The sequence below is a fragment of the Centruroides sculpturatus genome, unplaced genomic scaffold, assembly GCF_000671375.1.
Source record: "Centruroides sculpturatus isolate CEXI.00-Female unplaced genomic scaffold, Cexi_2.0 scaffold179, whole genome shotgun sequence".
Taxonomy (NCBI): Eukaryota; Metazoa; Arthropoda; class Arachnida; order Scorpiones; family Buthidae; genus Centruroides; species Centruroides sculpturatus.
The window spans coordinates 745776-758713 of NW_019384425.1; the positions used below are offsets into that span (position 1 = coordinate 745776).

A 12938-nucleotide genomic window follows, 5' to 3' on the forward strand; every position below is an offset into this window, starting at 1 on the left:
TCCGATCTGCGAAACATAGTTTGTGATTTAGACTCGAACACCCGAGTATTAAGCAATTATTACGAATCGTATTAGAGACGAAACTGTCAACGAGATACGTCATTTCAGTGATAACTTGTACATAGCCTATATATAAATGGCACTGATCGCCATTTTTTTTAAAGTCAGAAGAATGAAATCCATTCGTTGTTACGAAATCTTTCGTGATGATAGCGTGAATACAAGAAGACGAGTCGAAAGTCACTTATCGGTAATGGCACAAATTTCGAATAAAATTAGTTGCGAAAATTGCCACCTTGAGGATTTTTTTACGAGTTTCTCAGGTTTTTCCACGCGTTCAATTGTAAATTATTATTTGAAACGTTAATAAATCCAGATACTCGGACGATTCAAAACGTAACTTATTCTCAAAAATAAACGATTTATCCTCAGATAATAGGAATGTGTGACGAGAACCGGAGTTTGTCACATCCAATTTTTACTTTCCCGAAGCCGGGAAAGTATTGTAATCGCGTCGAGTCGAACTTCCGGGATATTTTATGCAAATCTCGACGTTCTGAGACTCCCCGAACCCCAAAAATACAAAAAAAAGCAGAAAATTCCGTGTGTTTGGGTGTATTTATTTTGTGTGTATAGGCTAAGCTTTTGTTATTACTTAAATTTCACATTCTAGTATAATCGAAAATCATCGGGTTTCCTAACGGTTTCCTTAACCTCCCGAATCATTCGAATCCTTCAGCTTCTTAACATAGAACTGGGTAATACTTGCCTGTTTTCTTCAATTTCGAGGCGCCATCTTGAATCCGTATCCATTTCAAAATGGCGCCTTACTATCTTTTACACACAAAGAGTACCCCTATTCAACAGTTTCTAGAGATGGTATTTCGAGAGGACGAAGACATTTCCGTAAGAAAGCTGGTATCGAAACTCGCCACGACGGCACTTTTGGCGCTGCAAGTCAGGCCGTCTCTCCAGATTTAATGCGCGCGGTTTTCAGTGACAGATTTTTACTTTCCCGGCTGTCATATATAACACAAGTAAAGTATGACGATCGGTCAAAACAGACCCCTTAAGATCTTCACATTTTTGGACACACGACATCTTGAAACACCGAGAAATGTTAAAATATTCGGATTTCTTTATCTGTATGTATGGATGTTTGTGCAGGGGGCACGATTTTGTTCATCCTGTTTGAAGCTTAATAACTCCTGTGCTTTTTGTCGAAAATTTCTGAAATTTTGCAGGGCGATCTGCTTGTTAGGGGGATCGATGCCGTTAAATTTTGGTGATTAAAGCTCGAAGAGATGGGAGATAATGGGGTCGTTTGTGTATCTCCAATAGGACCGAACTTAATGACGATTTTACTCGTCGTTAGTGTTTACAATTTTTTATAAAAACCCATTCCTGACCTCAAAATTAAGATTTTTGCCATTTTAGAATAGTTAAAAATAATATTTTATTTAAAAAAAAAGAAAACAGATGGCGTCACCAAATTCTGCTGGGAAAGTTAAGCAACTCGTTTCTGCATTTTTTTTTAAATGCGATTACTTACTTTTCTCCTTTTACACGAAAGGCCACGAGTATACTAAAAAAAAAGTCGTAAACAAGTTAAATTTTTTTTTGTAATATTGTAAATAGAATATTTTTATTTAGTCAATTTGAAAATTGATTTATTTAACTAATTTTACAAATCAAATTTTTTAAAATATTTATAGAATATGAAGCGGAGAAAAGAAATTTACAGTTTTCTTCCTTCGATCGAGCTACAGTCACCGGGATTTCGAGAAAACAACGATCAAGTGAGTGAATCGTCCAATTAAATTGCACATTTCATTCTTAAAATCTAACGTCACATTTTATTGGTCGTAGATCGATCTCGAGAAGAACGAGACGGGCTTCGACGAATTTCTCTTAAATACCTTCGTCATATTATTTTAATGAACAAAAATAATCGATTCAGATTTTTTTAAAAATGTTATCGGAAGAGGGGAAAATGCTCACACCAGGAAAACGCTACGAATCCGAATCTTTCCCCCCCCCCTTTCTTCCATATCTCGACTTTCATCATTGGATGTGGTGAATAGATACGAAGATTAGTTAGCAAATTAATTGATTGTTCGGCCCTTCCACCACCAACGCCATTCCAATCGGTTCATAAAAATTTTCCACGCGAGGAACATCTTAATCAGGTCTGACACCCAATAGGGTCGACTGGGAGGTTTCGCTCGCGTAGCGTGGTCATTTCGTTCCTATCGTTACACCAGAGTCGATAGATATACTGGTTCCTTGAGCTGCCAATAGCTCTAATGCTACGGAAGTGGCGTAATCAATATTTCTGCCACTTCGAGCGCCGCGATCGCTTCGCGGCGTAAGTTTGGCTCGAGCGTAGGGAGAGTCAGCTGTAAACATTCGAAATTCTTTTAACATATGAAATTTTCTCGTTTTTAACTCAGATATTGTTTTCGTCTTTTCTAAAGGACCGCTTATAAATACTGTTTTAATTCGGGTTTGAACATTATTTATTCGTAAATGTCGTTAATACTTCTATTTCTATTACAGGGGATTAAAAGTCAGTAGATTTAGTTCTCGGATTTCAAATATAGGCCGTTAAAGGAAAAAGGAAATTCCAACTATTTAGGCAACATATTCAACATAATAACTTAGAGGTAATTAGAGGATGATGAGTTGGAGGTTGACAAATAAAATAGGTAAATGTGGGATGGCAAGAGTTCAGATGGTATTATTAGATAATGACAGTGGTAGTGATGAGGCTAAAAGACATGTTAGTGATATTTTAAACCTATATAAACAAAGGACAGGTGTAGTAATCTTCATTCATATTCTACTTTTGATATGATATAAATTACCAAAATATGTAGAGTCAATGAGAGTGTCATAAGGAATGTAAGTTCTCGTGTCAAAAATACAAAACGATTTCATCCCAAATACTATTTCTCACTATACCAAATCAAGTGAAATTGTATATCACACTTTATGTAGTGTTAAAGTTAATAAATTATTTAAAAAATAGTTCGTCTTTATCCGAATTAAATTTCTATTGCTATTTAAATGTATCGGAGGATAAGCTATGGTTTTCCTAATTGTATTGTTATACATATGTAATAAAACAAAACAGTAACACGCAAATTTATTTACTTATTATATTATTACCTACGTTATACTCAGAACGTTCACAGTATGTAGCAATAAAATAGTTTTGGACAGATCTCTATTTAAAATCTGGATGAATTATTATTCACATCCTCATCTGTAATTTCAAATTATCATCTTATTTTTTATAACCAAATAGATAAAAAAATAAAAAATAAAATAAAACTTCTCGCCGTAGTGCGACTCGAACGCCAGCTATCGGCAATCCGACACATTAATAGCTCGAGGACCAGTATATTTATCGACTCCGGTTATACTAGCATCCGAGTGCCAACTTCCGGTTCTGCCGACAAAACGAAAAATTTACACGAATTAAGACTAGTTCGTACTTCGCCAGAAGGGAAAAGAGAAGCGCGTTCTGTTCGGTTTCCTGTTGTTCTTTTCCGGTAAGTGTTGGCAATTAGAAGCGACTAAAGAGACGTGCGCACGCATTTCGATCTGGCGATACGACGTAAAAGAAACGCGCATGCGTTCTCAGTACCTGCAGTTTAAAACATGGCGCCTCTCGTCTACTATCGAAAGCGTGCTTTGAAGGAGTATCCGAGTGCGAAATTCTTAAAAAAATGAAACGCATTTTCGAAATTTTAGGTAAGTTTTAAATATGTATTGTACTGTACTTAAAAGTAAGAAGTTCGGGCCGATTTATACGTCTCTGGAACGGAAGGGAGAAGAGAGAACGGCACCGAATAAGTTCGTTATGCCATTACTAGTCGCGTCGCGCATTACTAGTGACGTACTTCCGTCCTAAATCGGTAGCCCACAATCTTCTGCGCCTTTAACACGGAGATTTAAAATCGAAACGATTATAATTAAATTGGAATTTATCTTCGACGAATCGTTTATTTAGCGTAAGTTAATCAAATCCGAACAGATTAAAACCTGCCTAAAATGTTTGGAATCGCCTTCCTTAATTTCTCTCGTAAGTTTATAATAATTTCCGTTCTCTTCTCGATTAATTACTTCGACTCAAAGAACGCTCTCGATTGTACCGAGAGGCGCCATATTTTAAACTTGGCATGCCGAAAACGCTTGCGCCAACGTCACGCGTGATGTCGTCGGTTAAACCAATCGGCACGTTTCCTCGTGACGTCGTCACTTCTCGCTTAATATGTCGGGCAATACGTAAATTTTATTCTGTTTTCTCTCAGTAGATGGCAGAACGACTTTTCCGTCAATTATGTTAATATTTTATAGCATTCATTAACCGTAAAGAATCGTGCGTTTAACTGCGAACTATCTCTTGTTCCAACACCGGAACGTGAAATTTCCGTTTCACTGTTTATAATGGCGTGACTTATGGGGAAGAAAGCGGAAGTAACTCGCCACAACTGAGCGATGAATGGCCGACGCTGATTGGCCAATACCCGAGTCGATTCTCTGCGTAGACAAACTATAACAATATAAACGGAAAGAAAATTTACTTTTAACTGTTTAAGTTTTATATAATACTCTATCATTTGAATACATTGCACTGTTGTTTCTATATATTTATTAATTGATAAAATTAAGTGATAATTAAATATATTGTAAACACGGGAAGATGAAATTAGAGGCCCCTCCGCTTTCAAATACGTCACTTTTACCCCGATTTTAATTAAGACGATGGACTAAACGATTGTTTACAAAACAAAAACGGTTTTCCGGTTTCGGCCATCGACGAGTAGCCATTTTGGTTCCTATACAAACGCTTAAAGCAAAGGCACGCTTTTAAATAAGTCCGGATTTAAAAGATTATTATTTAGATGTGGCAAAAGCTAGACACAGTTCCGTTCGTTTTAATTAATGCAGAATTTACTAAATTATATAAAATGATGTGACGTTTTCTTTGAAATTGGATTTCTTTCTTTCGACGCCAGGTGCGCTGCGGTGCCGCGACGTTTCTTGGTTACGCGAGATTAAAGGAGCCGACGGCACTCGTTACATCACGACACGAATTCGTTATCGAGAGTTTTGCTCTTCCCGTTCTGGCAAAGTCCGAATCGGTCTTTAATCAAATCCGAATACGCGAGATGTACGGTTCGTCGAAGAAAGTTCTGATTTTTCCAATTTTATCGGTCGCCGTCTCGTGGGGCGCAGTGAATTGTGGGCTATCGACCGAGAGAACGGAAGTACGTCGCCACTCATGCGCGAAGTACTGCGCACTAACCTATTTTATGTCGTCTTCCGTTGTCGCGAAGTATATATTTGCGTTAACTTACGTTTCGACGATTCGATTTTCCGGCGACTTAACGTCGTAAATTATAATTACGGTTGGACCCGCCACGCGCTGTATTAGAAATCCTAAAGAAGGAAAATGGCGCATGAAATCCTGGCTAATTTTTTATACTGTATTACGCAGTTTTATTGTTAATATAGTGTTTATTTGCCTTATTTATTAAAAAAATGTGATGCGCAATTAATGGGGTTGGCTATTTTACGCCAAGGATCTTGTATTATCGCGCGTCACGGGATCCTACCGTAATTTATTCTTCTGGAACAGAGTTTCGCTAATCCGAACGTCGTTCGTTTAAAAGTGTATATACAATAATCTTTAATTGCGTTGTCTACGCGTAAAGAGCCCGATTAATCGGTCGAATTTAAATTAAACACCAACGTTGTTAATGGGTCGATCCCCGCCTCCGGTAATCGGCGTTTAAACGCGTTTAAATATATGTTGGGTTCGGGTTCGAATCTGCACCACTACGATTCGTTTACGAAAATTTTTATTTTAATTACGAAGAAATTTTGTTATTAAATTCTTAAAAAATGTGTTTGTTTTCAACCTTCAATGTCATTCAAAAATATACTCTAGTGTATATTCATATACACAATTAAATTCATGTGTCCATCTTCTTCTTATCCTTTTCTTTCTCAATAAACAAACGTGATGAATAACGGAAGCAGCAATTTTGGTTTTTGGAGATGATGTTTTCTCTTGCTAGCAAACGATTGACTTTATAAAATTCGCAATCGCTTTTGCTATTCGCTCGGCGGGAGTTTTAACCTTAATAATCGACACGGCGCGAACGAAATCGACTTAATTCGCTTTCGAACACAAGCTTAAATCGTTTTTGACGTCATAAAGCTTACGACGTTGCGTTACGTAACGCATCAATTATTATTTTTTTTTAGAAATCGATCATTTAATTAGAATAAACTGATTTTACAATGGATTTTCGAAAATAATAAAAAATATAATTACGTAACGCATCAATTATTATTTTTTTTTAGAAATCGATCATTTAATTAGAATAAACTGATTTTACAATGGATTTTCCAAAATAATAAAAAATATAATTACAAAAAATATCCAATTTCGAAAAGTAATTATCCGAACGAAGACAGCAATTATTCCAACGTACGCCTGTCGCAACACCGTCCATTTCGAACGACTACCGACCGATTTGTATAATTCCACGGTAAACTACAGACGCGACGTCAAAACTTACAAATTTGCATATTCGTTCGTAACAACATCGCGCGTTCCGTCGATTAAAATTTCGCATCACGTCACATTACGAAATAGCTCCCTCTATCGCCGATAATGCGCACGCCTCCGTTTCGAGATTACCGGAAATGTCGTCATCTTGGAACCTAAGGTAACATTAACCCGATGGGTTATATTTACCCTAGTTAGCGAAGGTGGCGGCGGTCGGCGCTTCCGGTCGCCATCTTTTGTTTGCACGCGTGCATATGAAAGACGGCGGCTTTCTTCCTTTTACGCGGCGGAGCTACGGCGAAAAAGGAAGAAAGACCGAATTACAAAAANTATAATTTTATTTAAAGTTTAACGTCGAGTGGCACCGCTCGAGGGATACGCGACCGGTCCAGATTCGGGATTCGATCCCGGGTCCCCAGCCGGGTCGAAAATTCCCCAGGAATTTTTCGGGGTGAGATCCGACCAGATATGTCGGCCGTCGTCCCTCACCACCCGGCCACCCCATTGTGGGCATGACCGAAACCATAATGTGCTACAAGCGACTCTCTTAGTGCCCACGGGGCGGAGAGTTATAAAAAAAACAAAAAAACCGCGAAAGTGGTTAATCTTATTTCTGATATTGCGATTTTGATTTATTTCTTCTTTAATATTAATTCTAATCACAGTTTAGTGCGAATAAGATTTTACGATTCGTCGGCACCATATCGAGGTTTGGCCGTTTTTAAGTAAATTTCCCATACGTTACCATTCGTAGCACGTAATATTTTCAAGCAGTGTTGCCAACCTTCCGTCGTGAAACCCTAAACACTTGCTCCCAGGAACATTACAAAATGTTGATACAATTTCTGTAATTACTCAGGATTTTTATATTTCTTCTTAAATGAAGTTAAGACTATTTACAAAAATATAAAATTTTTGAGTCTATCTTAATCCTTTCTTACACCACCCCAGAAGGGATTAAGATAGGCTCAAAAATTTTATATTTTTGTAAATAGTCTTAACTTCATTTAAGAAGAAAAATTACAAAATGTTTTTTTTTGACAATCCACAGAAACAAAAATTTTCACTGCGTGGGCACGGTCCAACAAAAGCATGGCGTTAACGAAGCGACTCACTTCCGATCTCGCCGCGACAATAGTTGCGATTCTCGCAACTATCGGAAACGCCTACTGGTCGCCGGAATTCTACTAACCGATACGGCGGACTTTACATTTCTTCCCCGAATTTCCCCGTCCGGCTGATTTCTCCCTAAATTTAGGAGAAAAAACCTCCTATGTTGGCATTGGTAACGTGGGATAATTTCCCTCCGAACGCCCTCCAGAAGTATAATCCCATAATGACACTATCTCCGAGGTTCGTTGGCGGAGAAAAGTGGCAGGTGACGTAAACGGTGTCGCGGGCCTATTCCCGCCAGAGTGGCGTAATATCGGGTCAAAGTGGAGACTGCCGAATCGGTCCACCGCGCTCGACCCGGCGCCCGGAAAAATGCGCGTGAAGAAATTCTCGCAGGATAAGACCGACGTGGCAGGGCGCCATTTGTCAAAAACGCCAGGTTCGGCCGAGGCTGGCGAGTTGTGCCACGCTGCCATTTTGCAGTGCGAGGTCGTATCGTCCGATATCCATGCGGCGAGTACCGGATTGCCAAATAAAATTTTTTGAATTGCGTACTCGTATTCTGTAAGCGATTGCATTTTAGTAGCCGCGTTGGATGGCCCGAGCCAACTTACCCCTTTTTGAGCGCCATTACGGGTATGTTGAAAAATCAAACGAATTACTGTATTTCATTTGCCAAGCTCATAAACGTGAGGCCCGGTTATACATTAAGCAATCTTTTTGTGTAATTATCCATATATGAGTAATTAATGTACAGTACAATTTATACACACAAAGTGCTTAATATTTCGGAATACAGTATTTCTAAAAATTACGGTCCAATATAACGCCTTCTCGAATCAAGCGCTGACGTATGCTGGTGAAAGGACCTCCATAGATATTTACACACAAGACGGAGTTCGACGTTCGACGTTCCCTCTAAATTGCGAGGCCGCGCAGGCAAGCATGCGCACTGATTTCTCACTCCGTCTGCGACACGATTATTGATAAGTATATTTCGACTAAATACAGCAGATTAAATCATTGACAAAAGATAATATTTTGTATGGAAGTATGTTTTAAAAGGAATTTTAATCTTTACTTTATAATTAATTAAGTGTTTTCCTTTAAAAACTAATATAAGATTGTCTATGTATCTGCTCAGAGAGGTACAGTACATGTTTCGCTCAGCTACAAAAAGAGTAGAGAGAACGTTGCTTCGGTTTAGCGCTGCACTCTATTTAATGCCAATTTCGAAAGTAAACGAATGGTTAAATGCAAACTTTGATTTAGCGCCACCAAATTAAAAGCCAGTGAATATGTTGCAAAACTGTATAAATTGTAATGCTATTAGAATCAAATATGGTGTCCAACCGACGAACTGCACAATCGTTTTTAAGTACAGTAGAGCATCAATTATCCGAATCAATTGGGGACTGGGGTCGTTCGAAAAAAAAAAATTTGATTTTTCGGATAACCGATTATGTACGAAAAAATATATTAACCTATCCCGTGTTGAAATTCGTTCAAATCCTGGCATGTCATTAAGTACCCTGTCGTGGCGTGCCAGTGCTGCCAGCTAAAACACGCGCAACAACAAAAATAATATTGGAGTAGCCAAAGATAACAGCGCTACACCATTAGCGGAAATTTAAATTTGCCGTCTGGAAAGCTTTCGGCTAACTTACGTTTCGGTTGATCGATATTCGGATAATCAATGGTCTACTGTATATACATCTTGTTTTTTAATAATAATAGATATAGTTGTATTGTTCTTAGTGTATTGTATTATACTAGTGACATATTTAATATTTCACTAAACGTAGGTGTCTGAAGGGAGTCCTCAATTTTGAATTTGAAAAATGTTCTCTTCGTTTCAACAGGTTTGTAACGTCCTCCATTTTATCCAATTTGTACTCTGTAATTTTTCATTTAGTAAACTTAATCAAATGTCGTAAGTGCCATCGCTCGAGGAATACGTGACCCGTCCTGATCGAATCTGGACAAATCGATAAATTCCCAGAAATGTTTTGGGGGTGGTCCATCCAGATATTTCGAGCCCCGTCACTCACTACCTGGCTGCTCCATTGTGGGCCTGGCCGAACCCATAATGAGCCTGCTAATGGAGGCCCACAGGGTAGAAAGTTTGCAGAATCATATATATATATTTCATTGTTTTATTAATTCTCAGGCTCGGGAGGCCCCTATTAAAGTTCAAAGCTATTCTTGATTAAGAGGCTTCCGTAATGCAATATAATTATTTTGTCAAATTTTGTTTTCCCCTCATAATATACAAGAAATTTTGCAGAATGAACAATTTTCAACAAAGCCTAAATGGTACTTTTCTCGGCATCAGTTGAGGCTCTAGTAAATGTGAGGCCCTATCCAAATAGGCCCTCCGTAATAAGATTTGTAGACAAAGGATTATTTATGCAGCGGATGTTATCTCTTGGGCCTTGAAAATGCGATTTAGGTATGTTATCACTTAGATCTTGTAGGCCCGAGTACATTTGGGGCACAACAATGAATTTCAGTCAATTCATTCTCCCATGGCACACACTGTTATGTAACTGCTGTGGCAAGTGTAGATTGATTACTATGTATGCCCTCTACAATATATGCCTGGTTTGGTAGAAAAATTTAGATTAAAAGTGAACCAATATAATAATTGCTAATGAGGCCCCTCATTCCCATACCAATCCCAGTAGCTAAAAAGAGAGGAATGATTTAGGGTGGATATTTTAAGAGGCACAAACAAAAAGAGAATCAACAAATATTTATTTTATTCTCGAAGAGACGTTGCTTGCAAACGCTAAAAATTTGCAAGCTAAACAAAAAAAAAATGAAGGAAACAGATACAATAGGATAATTGTAGTATCTTTAAAAAATATAAAAATACCTACATCGGCACATGGTTGATAAAAAAACGTTTCAACAGAAACATCTCACCTTATAAGTATCTTGCGTTAAAAATGGGTCTCAAGAAGGTCCTTTCCCACTATATCTGTTTCCCCTATCAAAGCTGTATATGGGCCACGGGCGACACTCGCGAACGTCTATCGTCGACGATGGACCGATCACAGAATTCTGGAGATTCTAATCCCAAAAAAACAAAGTCTGGTTTTTTTCTGGAGATGCCAAATCAAAAACTCGCTGATCTCCACAATGAAAAATTATCACACACCAACAAAACTTTCTCCTCTATCCGAGAGAAAGAGTATCTTTTGTTTTTTTAAAAATTGTTTCCAATTAGCTGTTAAGTGGAAAGGGCGGTTAACATCCTTCGCTCCTCCTCTGACAGATCTAATCCGTTCTTTAGAGTCCTTCGCACTGAGGGGGTGGAAAAAGTAAGAATTTGTGTTAGTGAGAATACGATGCATTCGAGTAAAACAATACAAAGTGCTTATTGTAGTTATAAAGCCATCTCAAGAGCCCGGGACGTTGTTGCATGGGGATGGCCATCGCCATTCAACAATGTAAAAGATGCACTGCATTATCGAATGAGGTGGCCATACCCTGTGCACCAATGGGCCTCATCTTCTAAAAGAGATGACCAACTAAAGTTAGTTAGAAAACCCTCATGTAGCATTAATGGATTTTAGTAGGAGGATTTATTTTTTTGTTTTAAGAGGTTTATGCATGCTTATATGGAACCTTGGCTAAGAAATGGGAGTAAAGTACTCACATGACTTCCTGTCTCCGTAGCGCGCCTTCTTCCTACTTCGAGGTTCGTTCCTGGCGGAGGGAGCGGTGGCTGTTTTGACCAAAGTTTCTAAAATTTCGTCATCTCCATCCGTCAGATTCTCGTCTTTGGTCGGAATGGAATTGCGTCCCAGACTGCCGCCTGAACCTGCTGAAAAAAATACAATGAGTCTATTGTAAATTTTTTCATCCATTTGCAAAACGTAACATTTGGAGTCTATTTGCAAAGTGTAATTGTAATGTTTTAGGTAATATTTTTTTTACGTTCTAATGAGGAATTAACCTGTTAATGTTTAGATTGCAGGAGGAACGTCACCTCATTACTGGCATGTAAATTTATTCGTAACTAGCATCTATCTGTCAAAAACAATGTATTAAGGGTTGCAAATTTACCGGTAAATTACTGATAACTTTAAAATTTCAACTTCAAATTAGCACACTTGTGATTTAGTTGCAGATTATTCGGTAACTCCACAATTAAATCTTTAGTGGCGTACGGCCATCGAATATTATTAATTCTATTTTGAAAGTAAGTTTCATGGCCTGAAAAGTAGAGAGTGACGTAATTTTTTAGTTGCCGAAATTATCTGAATGCTAGTGCCATTGATGGCATTTGAATAAATGTATTTCATTTTGTCAACTAAGATTGCCATTGTGCTCTAGGCCTTGCAGGTATTTTTACTCTTTCTGCCCCGAGACCTAACAGGGTATTCTTTAATGATAAATTTCTCATCCACATGTTTGGGTATACAGGTACGCACGTGGCTGGCTTAAAACTGTAAAATGCTCGTTAATTATAAATTTTATATGGCAGTGGTTAATATGACAAAAATTATATTGTACTTTAATAAAACATAAAATTCATCTGGATACGAGTCCAAGTTTACTTGCCATGTCTAATCACCAGGAACAACTATTTCCATTGCAGAGACAACCTTTCTTTAGAGGCTATGCCTCTGCACACATTTGTGTGCAGAGACAGCCTTTTGTGTGCATCCATTTGTGTGCATCCATTGCAGACACATTTGTGTGCATCCATTGCAGAGACAACCTTTCTTTAGAGGCTATGCCTCTGCACACATTTGTGCAGAGGCATAGCCTCTAAAGAAAGGTTGTCTCTGCAATGGAAATAGTTGTTCCTGGTGATTAGACATGGCAAGTAAACTTGGACTCGTATCCAGATGAATTTTATGTATTATTAAATTGTAATTCTGCCAGCCCATTTCTACAAACATATATTGTACTTTGTTTTAAATAAATGAGTAAAAGACTGACCTGGCGACACTTTAGGACGACCCCTGATGCCCGGCACAGTTCCCCATTTTTGGAATTTCTGATCCTCTCCATCCATGTTGCCATTTCCCAGCAGCTGTCGTAATTCATGATCCGCCTGCTGTTCCTTGGTTCGAAATCTTTCAGTCTAAAGTATTAAAAAAGAAGAAAAATTAAGTCGTGCACAATGCTTTCAATTAATTTTTAGTTCTAAAATTAGCTAGTATGTAAACAGTGTTTTTGGTACAGTTCATTCATACAGTAGAAATTCAATAAACTGATA

General features: G+C 38.1%; 1 protein-coding gene and 1 long non-coding RNA gene across 17 annotated transcripts in view; one reads left to right on the top strand and one right to left on the bottom strand.

The window, feature by feature from the left end:
- LOC111619555 overlaps window positions 1-12938 on the top strand; it is a 48708-nt gene that overhangs the window by 30328 nt on the left and 5442 nt on the right. For 11 of the 12 annotated variants that reach the window (XR_002755783.1, XR_002755785.1, XR_002755777.1 and 8 more), the window contains 2 exons: window positions 1716-1799; window positions 1870-3759. This is a non-coding gene — a long non-coding RNA (uncharacterized LOC111619555). Of the gene's footprint in view, window positions 1-1715; window positions 1800-1869; window positions 4091-12938 lie in introns of all 12 variants that reach the window. The other variant, XR_002755782.1, reaches the window with a different exon arrangement.
- LOC111619547 (FH1/FH2 domain-containing protein 3-like) overlaps window positions 10445-12938 on the bottom strand; it is a 97943-nt gene continuing 95449 nt past the window's right edge. For 3 of the 5 annotated variants that reach the window (XM_023361293.1, XM_023361291.1, XM_023361294.1), the window contains 3 exons: window positions 12659-12803; window positions 11367-11534; window positions 10445-11011 (listed from right to left, as the gene is read on the bottom strand). In XM_023361293.1, coding sequence (XP_023217061.1) covers window positions 10938-11011; window positions 11367-11534; window positions 12659-12803 — 387 coding nt within the window. In that variant the 3' untranslated portion in view covers window positions 10445-10937. The remainder of the gene's footprint in view (window positions 11012-11366; window positions 11535-12658; window positions 12804-12938) is intronic. The other 2 variants (XM_023361292.1, XM_023361295.1) reach the window with 1 other exon arrangement.